Source organism: Diabrotica virgifera, chromosome 4 (genome assembly GCF_917563875.1).
Source record: "Diabrotica virgifera virgifera chromosome 4, PGI_DIABVI_V3a".
Classification (NCBI taxonomy): domain Eukaryota; kingdom Metazoa; phylum Arthropoda; class Insecta; order Coleoptera; family Chrysomelidae; genus Diabrotica; species Diabrotica virgifera.
Window position 1 is genome coordinate 95289937 of NC_065446.1, and position 20213 is coordinate 95310149.

Here is a 20213-nt window from a genome sequence, read left to right on the forward strand (position 1 = left end):
TTATTTTGCAAAATTTATTGAACCGATCTTAACTAAATTTACAGTATTATTTTATCATACCATAAAGTTTTTCTGGGTGAAATATAAAGGTCCTAAGTGTAGCAGAAATTGTTGAAAAACGTAAAATGCGAATACTTGTTTTCTTATGTTTTTTTCGTAATTATTGCTATTTTGCAACAAGGGTAACAATTTTAAAAAAATTTTAACAATTTTATATTATAGGAAATTTAATTACGCAACTTTTATTTTAGTGCAACTTTTCTCGGAAGTGAATAGTTTAAAAGTTATAATCAAAAAACGAAAAAAAAATCAAATTTTTCCTTCATTTTTTTGACATTTTGATTATTTAAACAATGTTCCGGACCTTTTTTAGTGGGAGGATAACTCAATTATTATTATATTTCCAATATAATAATAATTGGGTTAATAATTGATGGATTCGACCGTTACTTGATGGAAGTTCATTTTATCTCACAATAAAACACTGAAAACTTTTGTTTTCTATACTTTCACAAAATTTATTATTTACAACTATGTGACTACACCTGTTTCGGCAGAGTGCCTTTCTCAAGTGATATAATTTACAATGTGTTTGCCTTTTTAAGTCTCTAACTGAAGAGGTTGAGGAGTGGGGAGCTGTTTGTCTCGAGTTGGTCATTCAGAATTATATCTTTATTTTTCAGTTTATTAATTTCCATAGATTCTAAAAAAGATAGCTTAAGGCCTTTATTTTGGATATGCAGAATTTGAAATTCTTCATTGAAAGAATGATTATGATCTAGAAGGTGAAGTGCGTATGTAGAAGTGTCTGTTTTTCTATTGTTGAAAGCCCTTTTGTGTTCTGCTATCCGTTTGTCAAAAGTTCTGCCAGTTTGACCGATGTACGTTTTCGGACAGTCACCACAAGTTAGTTTGTACACACCACTCTGTAGTTGCTTTCTCTTTCGGCTTTTATTGTTCTTAATATATTTGCTTAAGTTGTTGTTAGTTCTGAAAGCTGGTATTATTCCTTTCTTTTTTATGTATCTGGCTATTTTTGTTGTTATCTTGCCAGTATATGTGAGATAGCAGAAGGTACTGGGTTCTTTCTGTGGTGGTGGATACACTAATTTCAGGGCTTTCTTATCGAGTTTTTGATTTAAAATTTTGTTAACTGTTTGTTCGTTATAGCCGTTGTTTACTGCCATTTGTTTAATGATGTTTAGTTCTATTTCGAAGTTATTTTTTGTCATGGGAATTTCTGTCAGTCTATGTATCATGCTATGGTAGGCTGCTAATTTGTGTTGTGTAGGGTGGGATGATGAATTGTGTATAGTTGTGTCAGTATGGGTAGGTTTATGATATACGGAGAACTCACATTTGTTGTGTAGTCTGGTAATCGTTACATCTAGAAAGTTTATGGAATTATTCTGTTCTGTTTCTATTGTAAACTCAATATTACTATGAAGTGAATTAATGTATGATAGAAATTGGTCAAGTTGTCTGTTAGTTCCTGTAAAGCAGTGAAGCAACAATTTCTAAACATCCCGTATTTAAACAGTTCTTATATTGGTGGAGATACGTGGATGATATACTAGTATGCTTTAAAGGAACTAACAGACAACTTGACCAATTTCTATCATACATTAATTCACTTCATAGTAATATTGAGTTTACAATAGAAACAGAACAGAATAATTCCATAAACTTTCTAGATGTGACGATTACCAGACTACACAACAAACATGAGTTCTCCGTATATCATAAACCTACCCATACTGACACAACTATACACAATTCATCATCCCATCCTACACAACACAAATTAGCAGCCTACCATAGCGTGATACATAGACTGACAGAAATTCCCATGACAAAAAGTAACTTCGAGATAGAACTAAACATCATTAAACAAATAGCAGTAAACAACGGCTACAATGAACAAACAGTTAACAAAATTTTAAATCAAAAACTCCATAAGAAAGCCCTGAAATTAGTGTATCCACCACCACAGAAAGAACCCAGTACCTTCTGCTCTCTCACATATACTGGCAAGATAACAACAAAAATAGCCAGATACATAAAAAAGAAAGGAATAATACCAGCTTTCAGAACTAACAACAACGTAAGCAAATATATTAAGAACAATAAAAGCCGAAAGAGAAAGCAACTACAGAGTGGTGTGTACAAACTAACTTGTGGTGACTGTCCGAAAACGTACATCGGTCAAACTGACAGAACTTTTGACAAACGGATAGCAGAACACAAAAGGGCTTTCAACAATAGAAAAACAGAGACTTCTACATACGCACTTCACCTTCTAGATCATAATCATTCTTTCAATGAAGAGTTTCAAATTCTGCATATCCAAAATAAAGGCCTTAAGCTATCTTTTTTAGAATCTATGGAAATTAATAAACTGAAAAATACAGATATAATTCTGAATGACCAACTCGAGACAAACAGCTCCCCACTCCTCAACCTCTTCAGTTAGAGACTTAAAAAGGCAAACACATTGTAAATTATATTAATAATTAAACTGGACTACAGAGACGGAGGTAAATTCTGGCAAAAATTCAAAGTCCTAACAAAACAAAAATTATCTCAACCATCTCATCTGTTGGTCAACAATCACATAGTCAATTCCCCAGAAGGGAAAGCCGAAGCATTCAAAAATTCGCTTCAAAACAATTTTCAAACGCCAGATAACCCGAACTTTGATCGCATATTTAAATTCAACACAGAATACATTGTAAATGTTACTCTCAACCACCACATTCCAGTCTATGATCCTATCATGGACCCCCTCACAGACAGGGAAACGGAGAGCTTTTGCCAAATCGGCAAAAACAGCGCTCCCGGACCTGATGGCATCAACCGAAGGTGCCTCAAAAAACTTCCAGAGAGTATCATCCCTCTTCTAACTAAAATATTCAATGCATGTCTCAAAAACAGCCATTTTCCTACTCCTTGGAAAGTGGCCAACACCATCATGCTTTTGAAAAAAGGCAAACCCCCAACCGACGTGGAATCCTACAGACCAATTTCATTAATCAATACTCTGGGTAAAGTTCTTGAGCTAATCCTAAAGGAGAGGCTCAATAACTTTCTCGAAAACCACAATATCATACCAAAATTCCAATATGGATTCCAGTCAGGTAAATCTACCAAACATGCATTAATAGATTTCACTACCAAAGTCACTCAAACCATCAACGATGGTTCTATCGCCATAGCCACATTTCTGGATGTGCAGAAGGCTTTCGACCAGGTCTGGCACGACGGGCTTGTTCGGAAACTTCTGGACATCGGGCTTCCATTGCAATTTACCAAAATTGTGCACTCCTACCTCCACAACCGTACTGTCAGAGTGAAAATATGCGATCAAAAGTCCACCCCCTTCACTCCACAAGCTGGAGTTCCCCAGGGTTCAGTCCTAGCGCCGCTGTTGTACATCATCTACAACAGCGACATCACTAACCAAAATATCCCAGGTGCTCGGCTGTTTCTCTATGCAGACGACACGACTCTGCTCTCAACTACCTCTCGATACAACCCAAGACTCCTCTTCAGAAGAGCACAGGCTCTGTTGGACGGTGTCGGCGAATGGTGTTGTAAGTGGAGAGTCACGCTCAACGCGAACAAAACAACAACAATTGTGTTTCGCGCCCCTACTGTGTCAAATAGAATCATTCGCAATGAAGACGACCAATATCCTCTGAGTTTGTTGGGAGAAAGGCTTGTTGTTAGCCCGACTGTGAACTATTTGGGAGTACTGTTTACCAGGACTCTCAACTGGGACGCAGATCTAAAGGCAACTTTAGATAGGGTAAGGAACAGGGCCAGACTTCTCAACGCTCTCTCGGGAAAAATTGGCAAGACACACAAGAAGACTCTCATTCACACTTACAAGACCTTTATTCGACCCGTCATGGAGTACAAATCATGTATCTACTCTCTTTGCTCAAGACAAAAACAAGAGAGGTTGTTGAGGACGGAGCGCAGAGTCTTGCGTAGATGTAACTATGAGCACTGGCGATATCCCTCAAACGAAATCCATAACATCTCGAACATCCCCAAAATCACCGAGAGAATAAACTCTCTGAACAGGAACTTCACAATCAAAGTAATCAACGGCCCCCCTTCCGACACACAAGAATCTCTCAAATGTTCCTGTTCATCTTCCGGCCACGTACTCTACCGAAAGCCCAAACGCAAAAAGATTCACGTACCGTCCGCTCTAATGCAAACATGCATTGACGAACTCCCGGTAGAGTACGAAAACATCCTTGAGGCTACCCCGTTAGCCTTCCGTACCCACCTCTAACATTTCCTCTTCCTTACCCCGAACAGGGAGAAGTTGGTTTTTTGCGGTTTCCCAACTTCATTGCACAATTATACCTGTTCGTCCCAAGAAAATAGCCGCAACTATTTTCTCCACTCGAACGCTCACTGTCCACGCTGCGCTCAAAGCCACCTCCTGACCGCCGACGAGGGACGCAGGTTCGCCTGTCGTTGTACAATGGTTTCTAGGGAGCTTGGTCGAAAGCAAAGCACGGACAGTACACGTAAATGTCTATGGAACCAACAACAATCCATCAAACTTTCTTCTCTGTTGACTTCTGGCCTTCTGGACAACACCGTCTGGCATAACCCAGGATCCAAGAACACCAGGACACGGCGCTTGCCCCGGTGTGGTTTTCGGACTGTTTGCTTTGCTGCCAACACAATACATTCACCTCAAACCCTGAAGAGGACAAAATCCTAAACGGGGAAGCACATTGAACGCATTTCTTCTAAACATTATCTAGACAAGCAAATCAAACAATGTGGCATGTAAATTATATCACTTGAGAAAGGCACTCTGCCGAAACAGCTGTAGTCACATAGTTGTAAATAATAAATTTTGTGGAAGTATAGAAAACAAAAGTTTTCAGTGTTTTATTGTGAGATAATTGGGTTAATTCCAAGCAATTTCTGCAAAAAAATTAGAGTCACCTCTCAACGTCCATCTCAAAACAGATCCGCCCTGGATTATATATTTAGTTTTGTTTTCATTAATTAGGAGCCCAATCTTATCTACTTCCTTCTCAAACCTGACTAAAGTCTTCTTCATCCTTAATCTGGCGTGTCCTATGAGATCGATATCGTCTGCAAATGCCAACAGTAAGTTTGGTCCTTCGCGATGGAATACTATAGTTGGTTTTTCTTCTAGAAAGCCAAGTTCTTGCATCGCTGTGCACGGTATAACAACGGTATGTTTGCAAGGACTTTGTAGGTGATATTTAGGAGAGTTATTCCCTGGTAGTTAATACGTTGCTTTTGTTACTTTTTTGTGCATTGGTAAAACAACCCCTTCTTTCCATCCATCTTGCATTGCTTTTTTTTCATCAAATGAATAATTTGAATTAGCTTGTATATAGATCTGTACAACGCTTCTATTCCGTATTTTAAGCACTTTACGGCTATACCATTGCTGCCTGCTAGATTGATAACAATTGATAGAAGTATTCCTTCCAGGTGTTTAGAATTTCCCTGCCATCAGCAATAAGGTGTCGGCTGTCGTTTTGAAGGGAGTTTCCTATCCTTGCTTATTACCCGGCCTTGATGCCTGAAACTCCTTTAAAGAATTGTCTTACTTATAGGCCTGGATCCCGCGTACCAAAAAAAAGTTGATTAATAGCAAGCTGAAAATTTGTTAATAGCTTAACGGTGTCTAGTCGGACAAACTTTGATGTACGGGAACACTGGAACAGGGGAAGTTTTAATTGTGGAACAAGTTACAGGTTTCGAACGTCAGACTACGAAAACGTCCCATGTATTTTGTCGGACAGAACTTCCAATTGATTTGTTACCCTTTCAATAAACTCTCATGCAAAAATCAGACCGCTATTTACCACCAACATAATTCCTGTCATTTAACATGTTCTACGTGTCGGATAAATTAAAATGCCCAACATATTTGTCGGACAAACATTTTTTCAATAATATAAAGTTTGCTATTGAATAAACTTAAAAACAACCTGCTAGTTTTCACAATCATAAACTTGTCAGGATGACACGTTCCACAATTAAAATCACGTTCCACAATTAAAACTTCCCCTGTTCCAGTGTTTCCATACATCGAAGTTTGTCCGAATAGACACCGTTAAGCTATTAACAAATTTTCAGCTTGCTATTTTTAAACTTTGTTTTGGTACGCGGGATCCAGGCCTATTAGTTGTTCTTCCAATTTTCTTCTATATCTGTGATTGTTTTTTCCTTTTTGATTAGTTTTCTTGTCTCAGTTCTTGTCTGTTTATACCTTTCCTTGCTGTGCGAAGGATTGTGTAGCATGTCCCTTCTAGCCATGTGTCTTTGTGTATTGTTGATTGTTTAGTGCAATACATTCATTTTCTTTTTAGGTAACAATGCTTCCATTACAGCCTTAAGCGAAGAAATCAATAAAAACTACGAGGATGTACCATTAGAGGATCCTCGGTGGAATGACTTGCATTTAGTAAGCAGTATACTAAAGTCATACTTCAGAAAAATGCCCAACAGCCTTATTACTATTCAATTATATCCTAGTTTTATTAAGGCTGACAAAATTGAAAATCCGAAAGAAAGGATGGAACAACTGAGGCGATTGGTAAAAAGTCTTCCGCGTCATAATTACCATACTCTCAAACATATAGTGATGCATCTGAGGAGAGTAGGCAACAATTCGAATGTAAATAAGATGGATTTCAAAAATCTTGCAATAGTATTTGGTCCAACCATAGTCAGACCTGAAGAGGAGAACATGGAAAGTATGGTCAACCACATGAATAACCAGTATAAGATAGTGGAGACATTATTAACACATGTAAGTATATTACGTACAATAAATTAAGATTTCAGTGGTTTTGGGTTGTTGAAAAGTCATTAGTAATATCACTAATACCCAGTTTGATCTAATCTATTGTTTTAGGCTGATTGGTTCTTCCCAGAAAACGAGTCTGAAGATAATCTTCCTGTACCTGATAGCCTCAATGATGGCCTTGAAGAATTTGATAACAATAACCAATCGTTGCTGTTAAATAATATTGGTAAATATGGAGGTAAGTGTTTCTAATATTTATCTTTGTGTTCACTGTTGATTAATATGGGCCTACACTAACATTAACAATCGAGCGGAATCTGAAGAGATAATATGAACCTACTTTGTCTATGTTTTTAGAGCAATTTCATTCCAAAATCATTATCTTGCATTAAATAACAGCGGGGATAGAATGCATTCCTGTCTGACACCTCGTTGAATGTAACATTCTTCGGTTAATCTCCCATCGACTCGTACGACTGCTTTCTGCTTCCAATACAAGTTTTTTATGGTACGCAGATCCCTAAACGACAAAGTTACAGAAAAAGTTGAAGAATATAATATATAAGTACTTAGGACAAAAAAGAGTACTAAATAGGGGAATTCAAACGAAAGATATAAAAAGAAGAAGAAAGTTAGCATGGGCAGCATTCAGAAAACTGAACTATATACATACTCAGAAATCAACAAATTCAACTACACCTTAGATCTAAAGTTGTTGATGCATGCATTATTCCGATATTGACATATGGGGCACAAACGTGGACAATCACAAAAAAGAATATGAATATACTCAGAGTAACTAAACACGCGATGGAAAGAGCAATGCTAGGCATATCACTTAAGGACAGGAAAACAAACACATGGATAAGACAGAAAACCAAAGTCACGGATGTGGTAAAAAATCATTAAAATTGAAATGGGAATACGCTGGACATGTAGCTAGGAGCGATCTAAACAAATGGCACAGAACAATTCTAACCTGGCTAGACGAAGAAGAAGAAGAAGATCTCTACCATTAATGCCTTTACTTAGTTACTCCGTGACGTTACAACTCTTCGTAGGTTTTTGCCGACCCGACTCCACTCTTTTCTGTCTTGAACAATCTCCATCCAGTTCTCCACGCCCATAGCGTTCAGGTCTTCTTCTTCTACGGCACTACAGCCCAAATTGAGCCTTGGCCTCCTTTATTTTTGCCTCCACCCTTGCTTGTCTGCGACTGCTCTTCTCCATACACGGACTCCTAAAAGGGATTAAGCGTCGCTGTTTACTGTGTCTTCCCAGCGCTTTCTTGGCTTTCCAACCGGTCTCTTTCACTGCATTCTACCATTCAGTGCTCTTTTTGGTAGCCTATCCTCTCCCATTCTTATCACATGCCCGGCCCATTTCAATCTTTGTATTCTAATAAAGACTGACAGGGGTGCTTCCTTATAAAGTTGATAAAGCTCGTAGTTGTATCGACTTCTGAAGATTCCGTTTTCCCTCACAGGTTCTGGTATTCTCCTCGGTACTTTCCTTTTGAATGTGTCGAGTTTGTTTTTGGATGTTTCTTTCAGGACCCAGGCTTCCCTGCCATAGCATGTTATTGGTCGAATTAAAGTTTTATAGATTCTCATCTTTGTATTTCGGTGGACACTTTTAGACCGAAATATATGGGAGAGGGTAAAATAAGCTCTGTTTGCCTGCGTTATTCTCTTCCGTATTTCTCCATCTTCTGGTCCGTCGACATATATTTCTACTCCCAGGTATGTAAACTTTCCAACCGTTTCAATGTCATCTTTATGTATAATGTTTTGTGGGACTATATTAATTTCTTCTCGTCTGAGTCATTATTTTTGTTTTTTCTTTGTTAATTTCCAGACCGATCAATTTTGTTTGTGTTTTTAACTCTGCGTATGTTTCCTGTGCTCCTGTTGATGTTCTACTCATAATATTAATATCATCGGCATAAGAGGCCAGTTGAACCGTTCGGTTGGTCAGTAGGTTTCTTCGTCCAGTTTGCATTTGCCTAACCGCATACTCCAGTGCCAGGTTAAACAATGTTGTTGGTGTCAGCCCATCTCCCTGCTTTAGTCCCTGCGAAATTTTGAAAAAGTGTGTCCGGTGGTTTTGTATTCGTACACATACCTGAGTTTCATCCATTGTGGCTTTAATGAGTCTTATTAGCTTGTGTGGTATTGCCAATTCAACCAATATAATATAGTATAGTTTGTTCCTTTTGACCGAGTCGTATGCCCGTTTGAAGTCTACAAACACGTTGTGAAAATCAATATCGTGTTCCCATGATTTGTTTAAGATCTGTTTGACTGTAAATATTTTATCCAGTGTTGATATTCCCCGTCGTAAGCCCGTCTGATACTCTCCAATAATATTTTCTGCTAGTGGTTGGAGCCGCTGGTTTATAATATACGTAAGGACTTTATATGCTGTACATAGTAGAGAGATTCCACGGTAGTTTTTGCACTGGAGTTTGTCTCCTTTTTTATATATCGGGCATACTATACTTTTCTTCCAGTCGTTGGGTATTTTCTCTTCTTGTCATATGTCTTTGATGAGCGGGTGATGTGACTTGCTGGGTGGTCGCCACCTACCTTATACAGTTTTGCTGGTATTTCGTCAACTCCCGGAGCTTTATTGTTTTTCTGGGCCTTAATAGCTTCGAGAACTTCCTCTATAGTTGGAGCTTCTACTCCATCATCTACTTCATTCTCTTCTACGTAGTTCATACCCATTTCATCTTCCATGTCTACTTGTGTTTCAAGTAGGGTCTGAAAATAATGCTTCCAGGTTTCTGTGACTTTCTGTTGGTCACTGATTATTTGCCCACTTTCATCTTTACATAGACTTGTTTGAGGTTTATACCCACTTCTTGTCTTTTTTAGGTATTCGTATGTCCCTATAATTTCGTTGTTTTTGAAATTTTCTTTCATTTTTTCTATTTGTCTATTTTCATAGGCTCTCTTTTTCTTTCTACATATCTTGTCTGCTTTCCGTCTTGCGACTTCAAATAATGTTCGTCTTTCCCGTGTTCTTCTTGTTATGTACATTTTGTATGCTTCATTTCTTTCCTGTATTGCTTGTCTGCACTCGTCATCAAACCATGCTCCTCTTCTCTCCTTTTTGCCCTCTATGGAGTGCAGTTCTAGCGTCCTGAACTCATTTACGAATTCTTGTTCGAACTTCTCTTTACATTCCTGGATCCTCAGTTTTTCCAGGTCTAGTTTGTTTGGTCTTTGTTGTCTTTCGTTTCTTTCCCTGTTAACTCTGGATCTAAATTTGGTTTGTAGTAAAAGATGGTCTGATCCACTCAGCTTTCAGGTCTTCTGCTATATTATCTCGTGCACGGAGTCGAGGGCGTCCATGTGGTCTCCTTCCAGTTGGAACTTCTTCCCATACCAGCCTTATTGTTCTTTCGTCAGAATGTCTTCTTAGGTGTCCTGCCCATTGAAGTCTTCTGGACTTTATTTATTTTATTTTGGCGTCTGGGTATAGTTCTTCGAGCTCTTTGTTAGTTCTTATCCTATATTGTCCTGCTGCTTCATTAATCACTGGCCAAAGATCTTCATTAGGATTTTTCTTTCCCAAACACGTAGCCTCTCTTCGTTTGCCTTTGTTATTGTCCACGTTTCGCTGCCATACACCACTACGGGTCGTATGATTGTTTTATATAGTTGTATCTTTGTACATCTTGTTAGCTGTTTCGATTTTATACGGTTTTGAAGGACATAAAGACATTTGTTGCTGACCTATATGCTCTTGTTTATTTCTTGTGATCCGTTATTTTCTTCAATTATCGTTGTTCCAAGATACTTAAATTCTCTAACGCGCTCAAAGTTAAAGTCATCGGTGATGGTTATGTTTTTATAAGTTCAAAATCGTTTCGTGCTGTAGCCTATCAAAACCCTTTTCGTGATCGATGAAAGCCTTATCAATACCTTTACGCTGGTCCTGGCATTTTTGGAAAAGTACATTTAAGTCAAAAAGTGCCTCATGTGTACCCGGCGCATTCCTAAATCCAAACTGGGTGTCATCTAAGTCTTTTTTGCAATTACTTCTTATTCCTCCGTGAATCATGCGAAGAAACATTTTCAACGTGTGACTCATCAGACTATTTAATCTGGATTTCCACTTCATGAAATTTCTTGAGCACATTGATCATATCATGTTTCTTTTCTCATTCTTCCAGTTCTGAACATCGATCTGTCATCCACTTTTCCTTGGACGCTCTTGTTTTCTTTTGTATTCGTCTGTATTGTCCTTTATTGTCTTCTTTGTTCCATAAGGTCCACTATATTGGTCATCATAATATTGGAGGTTAAATTATTGTTTTCAAATTATATTTCATTTATATAGTTTATATTTTAACAGTTTATTTTTTCACCAACTTCACTTTCCCTGCCCTATCCTTGATTGGTCTTATATGGTAGGTTTAATTAGGCTTTAATTTTAAGAAGTGTTGTTGGCTAACTGGGCACAGCTCACAAAGGCCATAGAAGAAGAAGAAGAAAAAAAATAAACAAAAAAACGTCTTACATAACCTTATATCGGACAATGTCAGTTTGACACTTATAGTAAAGATAACGTTATCTTTGTTTCACACTCTTAAAGACAAAGAGAAACAATGTAGCTTTGCTAAATAAATATGTGTTTTTAATTTGGAATCAGCGCTGTCCTGCCAAACTTGACGGTAGCAAAAAAAAACTAATATACGAGGAAAAATTTGTTGAATTTGTTTGCCGTTAAGTTTGTACCGGTGGGTTATGATGTCATTAACATGCCCCGCTAACTCTAATAAAAAACATGTAATCGTATTTATTTTCCTTCCGTTTAGTCAGAGGCGCTGATGTCGGCATTGTGATTGGTGGAACATGACTTTTGACAAATCGTGCGCTATCTGTGAATCTGTAATCTGTGTTCGTGTTCGTTCGTTCGTTGTCGTTCACTTATTTTATATGGTCGGTTATGATGTGATGTGTTTGGTGTTTGTGTTTGTGCCACCATAAAAAGCTGATATTCAGTCGTGTTTTTTGATATTTTTGTTATTTCATAATCGAGTACCTTTTTAAAGGTAAGTTTTTCTGATTGTAGGTACTGTTTATCCAACAGTTTTAAAATACACATTTTATTTCGCGTTTTGTTGTTGGGTCTAATGGCCGATCAGCTGTTGTGTGCAGCCGATAAATTCAACAAGTAAACATATATTTAATCGAAATTAAATACTAATATTTCTATGTAAAATGTCACATTATTGTATAAATAAATAATTAAGAAACAAAAGTTGTTTGTGTTTTACCTTTATTGGCCACTTTAATAAAATAATATTAAATATTGGAAGTACCGTATGGAGGCTATGGTGTACCTAGCGTGGAGGCTAGATAACGCTACCCTTCCTATCCAATCAACAGCAAGAACGTTTAAAATTTCACACCTATCATGTCGAAGCTACAGACCACTTATGTGGAGGCCAGATTTGTAGTATCCTTCCAATTTCCCAGGTGCTGAAATACGTGACATATTTTTTGAAGGGTAAGATCGCATTCTACCAAATCAGACAACACTTTTTTCTATGGTCATTAAATATATGACATGCATTCCTAATTGTTTGACTTCTTTTTTGTGATACAATAATTATATTTTTTAGCTCTAACACATCCAAAAGAAAAGAATGGTGCTTTGTTCTCAACTATAATCTCAGCTGCTCAAAGAAAAGTCAAAAGGAAACCAAATAAAGCCTTAAGTTCGACGCAAGAGTCCAAAGAAGAAATTGTGTCTCCTACTAACCTTAAAGTTTTTCCTACTCAATCCTTCTTACCAACTGATCTCAAAGAGGTAAGTCTTCTACACACTATAGACCGATTCACGTTAAGAACGGAACGTTGCGGAGATAGGGCTACGTATTTCTTATGGACGATAGAAGCGCGCCGATGCCACGCCGTCTAATTCGAATGAATCGTATATCGGCAGTCTAGTAGCAACCGTACCTGAGAGGTTTGGGAACACTGATCTGCATAATAGACGGAGAGGCAGCGCTGAAAAATCTCTTTGAATTTACTAAAGCTAGATTTTTCACAGTTGATTACTGTGAGTGTGTAGAGAAACATACTGCGGTCGGTCAAGCGAAACGTAGAACAGGGGTTACTGAGAGGGTATCAAAGTTGCTTTCCTACGAAGGTAATTATTTCCATTTACTAAGGCTGAAAATCAGTACACACATTCTAAATTAAATATAAATAAAAGTTATTATAGTCGGTCAGCTGTATGACGGGACAGAACCGGTCGGTCGGCCCCAATATTCGATTGAGGAAATGAAGCATTTTGGCTCGCAATTTTTTCGTGCAGCATGGATTTACTTGAAATTTTCACAGAAGGTAGGGAATAGTCCAAGGATTATTTTCTATATCATGCCGCGATCATACGCTAATACCTTGGGGGTGGTTGCCACCCCATCTCAGGGGGTGGGAATTTTTATTACATTTTAACCATGTAATTCGATGGAGAAAGTGGTTCTAAGAAAAAAAATGTTTTTTACATTTTCTTCGTAAAACTAATATTTTTCGAGTTATTCGCGCTTGAAAATAACAGTTTTTCGACGAAAAAATCGACTTTTTTACAGGGTTTTTTGAGAATACCTCGAAAAATATTATATATATTTTTGGCGATAAAAAATTTCTTCAAAAATGATTTTGTAGGATTTTTAAAGAGCTATAAGACTGTGTAAATTAAATTCCGTAAGATCCCTTAGTTTTTAATTGGGGCGGGTTTAAAGGGCTCAAATAAGGGGGTGTTTGCTGGTAAATATAGGTTTTAAACAGCTATATCTGGCTAACTATTCATTGTAATGAAAATCTATGCACTGGGTAATTTTAGTCACTAAAAAAGCTACAATTTAGTAGTTTATAATTTTTTTCGTATCTTCAGTATTTTCGGGGATATTTTGAAGTAAAACGTGAAAAATACCAAATTGCAAAAAATCAATTTTTCTTTAAATTCCAATTTTTCCAAAATTAGGGATTTTAAATAGGTCAAACTCCTTGAGTGTATTGATAATATAAATATAAAAGGAACTACAGAAAGGTGAAGACCAATTTTGAATTAGGAAGGTAGTTAGGTGGTTGTTTTCACTGATTTTTTCGTAGAGAAAAGCAGGTACCGACATTTTTTTGAATGTAAGTCGCTTAGTTTTCATGCTAGAAACTTTTTATTATTTTTTTTGAAAGGTCTAATTGTATTCTTGAAAAAAGATAATTTAAGTTTTCCTTAAAAAATGCAAAGTTTTCCCATTATTTGGCTTTGAATATTTCAAATTATGCGTTTGACGAAAAAAGCTAACCTTTAACATGCCGTATCTCGGTTTGTATTGGTCTTAAGGATATTATAGGAAGAGAATTTGGTTTGGGATACTAACAGATACAATTTCGATATCTACAGTTTTTTGATAAAATGTATATTTTCGAGGTATTCTCAAAAAACCCTTTAAAAAACTCGATTTTTTCGTCGAAAAACTGTTATTTTCAGGCGCGAATAACTCGAAAAATATTAGTTTTACGAAGAAAATGTAAAAAACATTTTTTTCTTAGAATCACTTTTTCCATCGAATTACATGGTTAAAATGTAATAAAAAATTCCCACCCCCGAGATAGCGTGGCAACCCCCTCAAGGTTTTAGCGTACGATAGCGGCATGATATATAAAATGTTCCTTGGAGTATTCCCTACCTTCTGTGAAAATTTCAAGTAAATTCATGCTGGACGAAAAAATTGCGAGCCAAAATGCTTCATTTCCTCAATCGACTAAGTATTGGGGCCGACCGACCGGCTCTGCCCCGTCATACAGCTGACCGACTATAATAACTTTTATTTATATTTAATTTAGAATATGTGTACTGATTTTCAGCCTTAGTAAATGGAAATAATTACCTTCGTAGGAAAGCAAATTTGATACCCTCTCAGTTACCCCTGTTCTACGTTTCGCTTGACCGACCGCAGTATGTTTCTCTACACACTCACAGTAATCAATTGTGAAAAATCTAGCTTTAGTAAATTCAAAGAGATTTTTCAGCGCTGTCTCTTGGTCTATAAGCGCAACTTTCCGTTCTTAACGTGAAATAAAGTATAGTATAGATTTTATTCATCTTTAACACGACATTACAGTAAGTTCAGAGATTTAAATTTACGTATTGTATAATAATTGTAGTGCTCGTTGCCCGACGAAAAGACTCAAGATATACCAACAACTGTGATGGACATCGAGAAGAAAAATACTTCAAGTGCGGAAAAAGTGCCTTGGTTTAAGTACTCAGACGCGGACGAGTTTCATCGGAGGATTGAGAACTTCAAGCAGGAGACTCAAGCAATGTTGCAGTTACCTAGAAAAACAGAAATATGTATTAGTAATATAGGTAAGTAGTATTTTGGATCTATATACAGGGAGGTCGTTAAGTAATTGAACAAACAGAAACAGTAAATTCTACACTTAAAATATTACTATTTAAGACATTCGTCGAACTCGTTTGTTATTGTCATCCCTTTTTGTTTGTAAGAAATATGTTTTATCTAGATTAAGAGTCTTAGTTGGTAACTCCGTTATATTTAAAAGATCTTATGCCAGCTGTTCCCTAAATAATCGTATTTTCCTGAGGTTTATTTGAGTTTAAGAGGCTGTAAGACTTTTAAGAACCTTATACAGTAGAAATGCATTTACAATTGAAATTCCAAGCATGTAATCAAAGGCAAGTTTTCGATACTACTTAACACCCTTGCGTAATGTAGAAGCATAAGTGGTTAGTTGGTCGAACACATCAATTCCTGGTTTTCCTTTGTCGTACGCCACCACTATCTCTGGCTTTTCTTTTTTGGTGTTTTGTTGGTCAAAAGAAAAATTTTTCTGATAACCAGGGCCGTAACTACCATTGGGGCAACCGGGGCTGTGCCCCGGGTCCCCCGGCCAACCTTACAACGGCACCCTAGAACTGAACATAAAGTTTTAATTTTTCACTGGAGAAATTAGTATTTTCGACCAAAATGCAATTGGAACAGAACCATTAGAAGGGGCCCCTGAGGCCTGAGCTGAGCTGCGGCTCCCGAGACCTTAACATAAAAATTTAAATTAATACCTACTTAGAAATTAGTTATTTCAGCGTAATAAAACCTAAAATGCCATTGGAAGCTTAGCCCGGGGCCCCGAGACCTTTCGTACAGATATAAATTGTTACTGAGGAAATTAGTTATTTTGGTGAAATAAAAACTAAAATGCAACCGGAATAGCGGCCCCCGGTGCCAGCTACTTTGTCTTAACCAATTTACCCAGACCACATCTTGGTACGTGAACGGAACCACATGGTACCACATATTGAAAAGACAGGTAAGGGTAAGATGGAATGAGCACATTGGAATCAGCCCTACCAGTACCACAGCATAATAAATCTAACAGCAGTGACGGTATTCGCCTTCGAGAGTGTCACTGCTGAAGGTACCGGATATCGTTTTCTAATATCCTCGTCAAATAGGATTCTGCTCTCATTAGAGCTGTATACAATTACTTCCCGACAGTCTCCTCCTTTTTGACATTTTCCTATCTCCGTCAATTTTTCTTCCACTTTTTCCATATCGAATTTTACCGCATACTTGAATTTTTATTCCACCTTTTCAATTTTCTGTATCTCCTCAGCAATCTGATTTACCTCTTCCTGCATTTTCTCTAAATAAACCTTCATATCTTCATATTTTTCCATTCGGTTTTGAAGTTTCAAGAAATTTTCTTTTTATTGTTTCATTATATTATCTCATTTTGTTCATTTTGTTGTTTTTCTTTTAAATTTTTTAAAGCGAATAAAAAATAAGGTGATTTCAAAATTTTTTTGTGTTGGTCAACTAAAATAGCAATATGTAGGTTCAAGAAACTTCAGTCATAGAATCCATTAAAATGCGTTTTCAATGGGTTAAATATCAAACATTTTTCCGGATCCCGCCTTCCGCTGGGGGTAAACCCCCCAGACCCCCGTCAGGGGGGCCCCTAACATCGTAGTTACGGCCCTGCTGACAACCCCAGTATAAAAATTCCAATTGGGTGTACCTCTAGCACTTTTCAATTATGATGGTGTTACTCCTTGCGAATCGTCATTATCTTTGTCTTCACTTTCTCGATTTCCTTCAATTCTTCTTCAATTTCGATCGTCTGAGTCGTAGTCTAAACATCTCAATCATTTCTTTTACTATAATTTTCTTCTATAGGGCTTTTCATTCACAGTCATTTGTTTCGAGCTTCTGTCATATGTCGTATAATCCGTGTATATTAATATTTATACACAGATTATACACCATATGACAGAAGCTCGAAACAAATGACAATCGATGAAAAGCCCTATAGACCGTTTCACGTACGGAACGTTGCAGAGATAGGGCTACGTATTTCTTATGGACGATAGAAGCGCGCCGAATCCACGCCGCGCCGTCTGATCAGAATGAATCGTATATCGACAGTCTAGTAGCAACACGTGGCTGTGAGGTTTGACAACACAGATTCTTGTAAGCCTAACGTTCTGTTCTGAATCTGAAATAAAGTATAGTATTGTAGCAAAACAATGAGTCACCAGCCGCAAGGCGTAAGCCGAGAAAAGTCTAGATCGAAGCACGCTATACGTGGAACCGATGCGCGGTTGTTGGAAGGTCACACGATAGTCGGAGAGCTGGCTTAGCCCGGAATGATCGAGAATAACGACTAGGATATATAAGGCATAATTTTTGTGAATAGAGTTAGTCTTAAGCTAAAGTTTGTAAAGTAAACTTGTATAAATAAATAATAAAGTCGTATATAAATACACGAACCGCTAGTTTTATTGTAATTAGAAGTAATTACAATAGTCACGTTACAGTTGGTGTCGGTGTTCGGTTAACTTAGTGCGATATAAATAAGTGAATTACAGAGAGACTTTAAAAGACTTTTGGACTCTATTCGTCGGGAATAGTTAAAGTGCGTTGATTGTTCGGTATTCGGAAAGACTTTTAAAAGACTTTTGGAAAGTACGTGTGTGCCGACCAAAGATGTTGCTACAAGAACTTACAGTAAAACAGCTCCGTGAACAGCTAGAGGAACGGGACGTGGACAGCAGTGGGCTCAAGATAGTCCTACAATCACGACTCGAGGAAGTCCTCAAGAAGAATGGAGATGACCCAAAGACGTTCCACTTCCAATCAGCAGAACAAGCGATCTTATCGAAATTTGAAAGTGTTTCTCAAAAGATCGATGAAACGTCTAAGATAAGTCTAAGTCTTTCTCAAACGATCGATGATATTTCTAAGATAAATAATGAGAAATTCGAAACCATTTCTCAAAAGATCGATGAAACTTCTATAAAGAACAACGAGAAACTTGAAGAAGTTAGTAGAAAAAGCGACGAGAAATTTGAAAGTGTTTCTCAAGTAATTAAAGACGTTTGTAGACAGAATGACGAGAAATTTGAAGAAGTTTCTAGAACATTCGATAAGATGCACAAAAGTGTAGAGACCGTAGAAGAAAAGATAAAACAACTAGAGAGCATGATAACCGATACAAAAGTACAACCATCAGTTAATGCAGCAGCGTTAGATCCGGTAGTGAAAGATGAACTACCGAGAGACGAAACGTCGCATAATATGAGATTCAAATTACCACCATTCGATGGAAAGTCCTCTTGGTCCATATATCTTAGACAATTTGAAGCTATTGCGACCGCCAATCATTGGACCGAACAGGAAAAGGCTGTTTCCTTGACTGCTGCTTTGTGAGGTGATGCTGCAGATATATTAAGATCAATTCCTAAGGGTCAAGAAAATTGTTACCAGACCTTGTTCACTCGTCTAGAAAAACGCTATGGAGATGCCCATCTACAACAAGTATACAAAGCACAACTGCGAATCAACGAGCAAGTGAGAATCTGCAAGAATTTGAAGCAGATGTGGCTCGTGTGGTGCGGTTGGCTTATCCAGAGGTGCCAGACAGCGTTTTAGAAGAAATTGCAGTAGATACCTTCGTCAATGGGCTGAAAGATAATGAACTACAGAAAGCTTTACGACTAGCAAGACCGAAAGTTTTAGATGAAGCACTTGCTATTGCCTTGGAACACGAAGCAGCTAGCCAAGCTTCACGAAACAATCGAGTAATAACCGTGGAAAAAGGCGATAAGAGAAAAGATGAACGTTTGGTGGAAATGGTACGGAGGGTGATTCGTGACACGATGCCGAAGAGACGCATGAAGAGGGCTGGAAGAGTTGGTTCAAATACAGATGCTTCCTCGATACGGCCATGCAGTGAAAGTTGTAATCACCGGCTTAAACTAGATGAACAGCTTTGCCCTGTGAGACGAACTACCGTCGTTAATGAGCAATGGCAGCCACAACAGTTACAAGAAGCCCAAGAAGACGATCCATGTATAAAAAGAGTATTGGATTGGATGCGTCGAGGTGAGAGACCTAGTTGGCAAAACATTAGTGCATGTAGTCCGGAAGTCAAGGCCTACTGGAGCCAATGGAATTGCCTGATACTAAAAGATGATCTTCTGTACAGAACCTTTGAGAACGATGATGGTACAGAATCTAAGCTTCAGTTGATTGTACCTAAAAGTAAAGTGTCAGAAGTATTGCGTCAGTTGCATGACGGTACATCAGGTGGACACTTTGGTATTACGAAGACTCTGCAAAAGGTTCGAGAACGGTTCTATTGGGTGAACTGTAAAGATGATGTAAGAAGATGGTGCCAGAAATGTGAACTGTGTGCATCCGGTAATGGTCCAGTTGGTAAAAAGAGAGCACCCATGAGACAGTACAATGTTGGAAGTCCTATGGAAAGAGTAGCAATCGATATTGCAGGTCCATTTCCAGAAACCGATGCTGGAAATAAATACATTCTGGTAGCCATGGACTATTTTACGAAATGGACCGAGGCCTATGCATTACCGAATCAAGAAGCTGCTACCGTTGCAGAGGTACTTGTTAAAGAATTCTTCAGCCGATTTGGTGTTCCCTTGGAGATCCACTCCGACCAAGGGCGAAACTTTGAGTCAGCTCTTTTCCAAAACGTTTGTAAATTGATTGGTGCCAATAAGACCAGAACAACACCCCTGCATCCTCAATCAGATGGGATGGTCGAGAGGATGAACCGAACGATGGGTAAACACTTGTCCAAAGTTGTATCTGAACATCAGCGAGATTGGGACCAACACATTCATTTATTCCTGATGGCCTACCGCTCGGCCGTAAATGAAACTACAGGTCAAACTCCAACCTGCCTGATGTTGGGTCGTGAAGTTCGTTTGCCCTGCGACCTAGAGTTTGGCTGCAGACCTTCCGAGGAATATGTTGCAGGCGAAGAATACGTAGACCGCCTGAAGTTACGAATGAACAACATTCATGAACTTGCCC

At 37.9% G+C, this 20213-nt stretch overlaps 1 protein-coding gene across 10 annotated transcripts in view; it reads left to right on the plus strand.

The window, feature by feature from the left end:
* Positions 1-20213, plus strand: part of LOC114326081 (rho GTPase-activating protein 21-B) — an 811276-nt gene that overhangs the window by 768083 nt on the left and 22980 nt on the right. For all 10 annotated transcript variants that reach the window (XM_028274292.2, XM_028274294.2, XM_028274293.2 and 7 more), the window contains 4 exons: positions 6384-6826; positions 6932-7061; positions 12462-12649; positions 15013-15217. In XM_028274292.2, coding sequence (XP_028130093.1) covers positions 6384-6826; positions 6932-7061; positions 12462-12649; positions 15013-15217 — 966 coding nt within the window. The remainder of the gene's footprint in view (positions 1-6383; positions 6827-6931; positions 7062-12461; positions 12650-15012; positions 15218-20213) is intronic.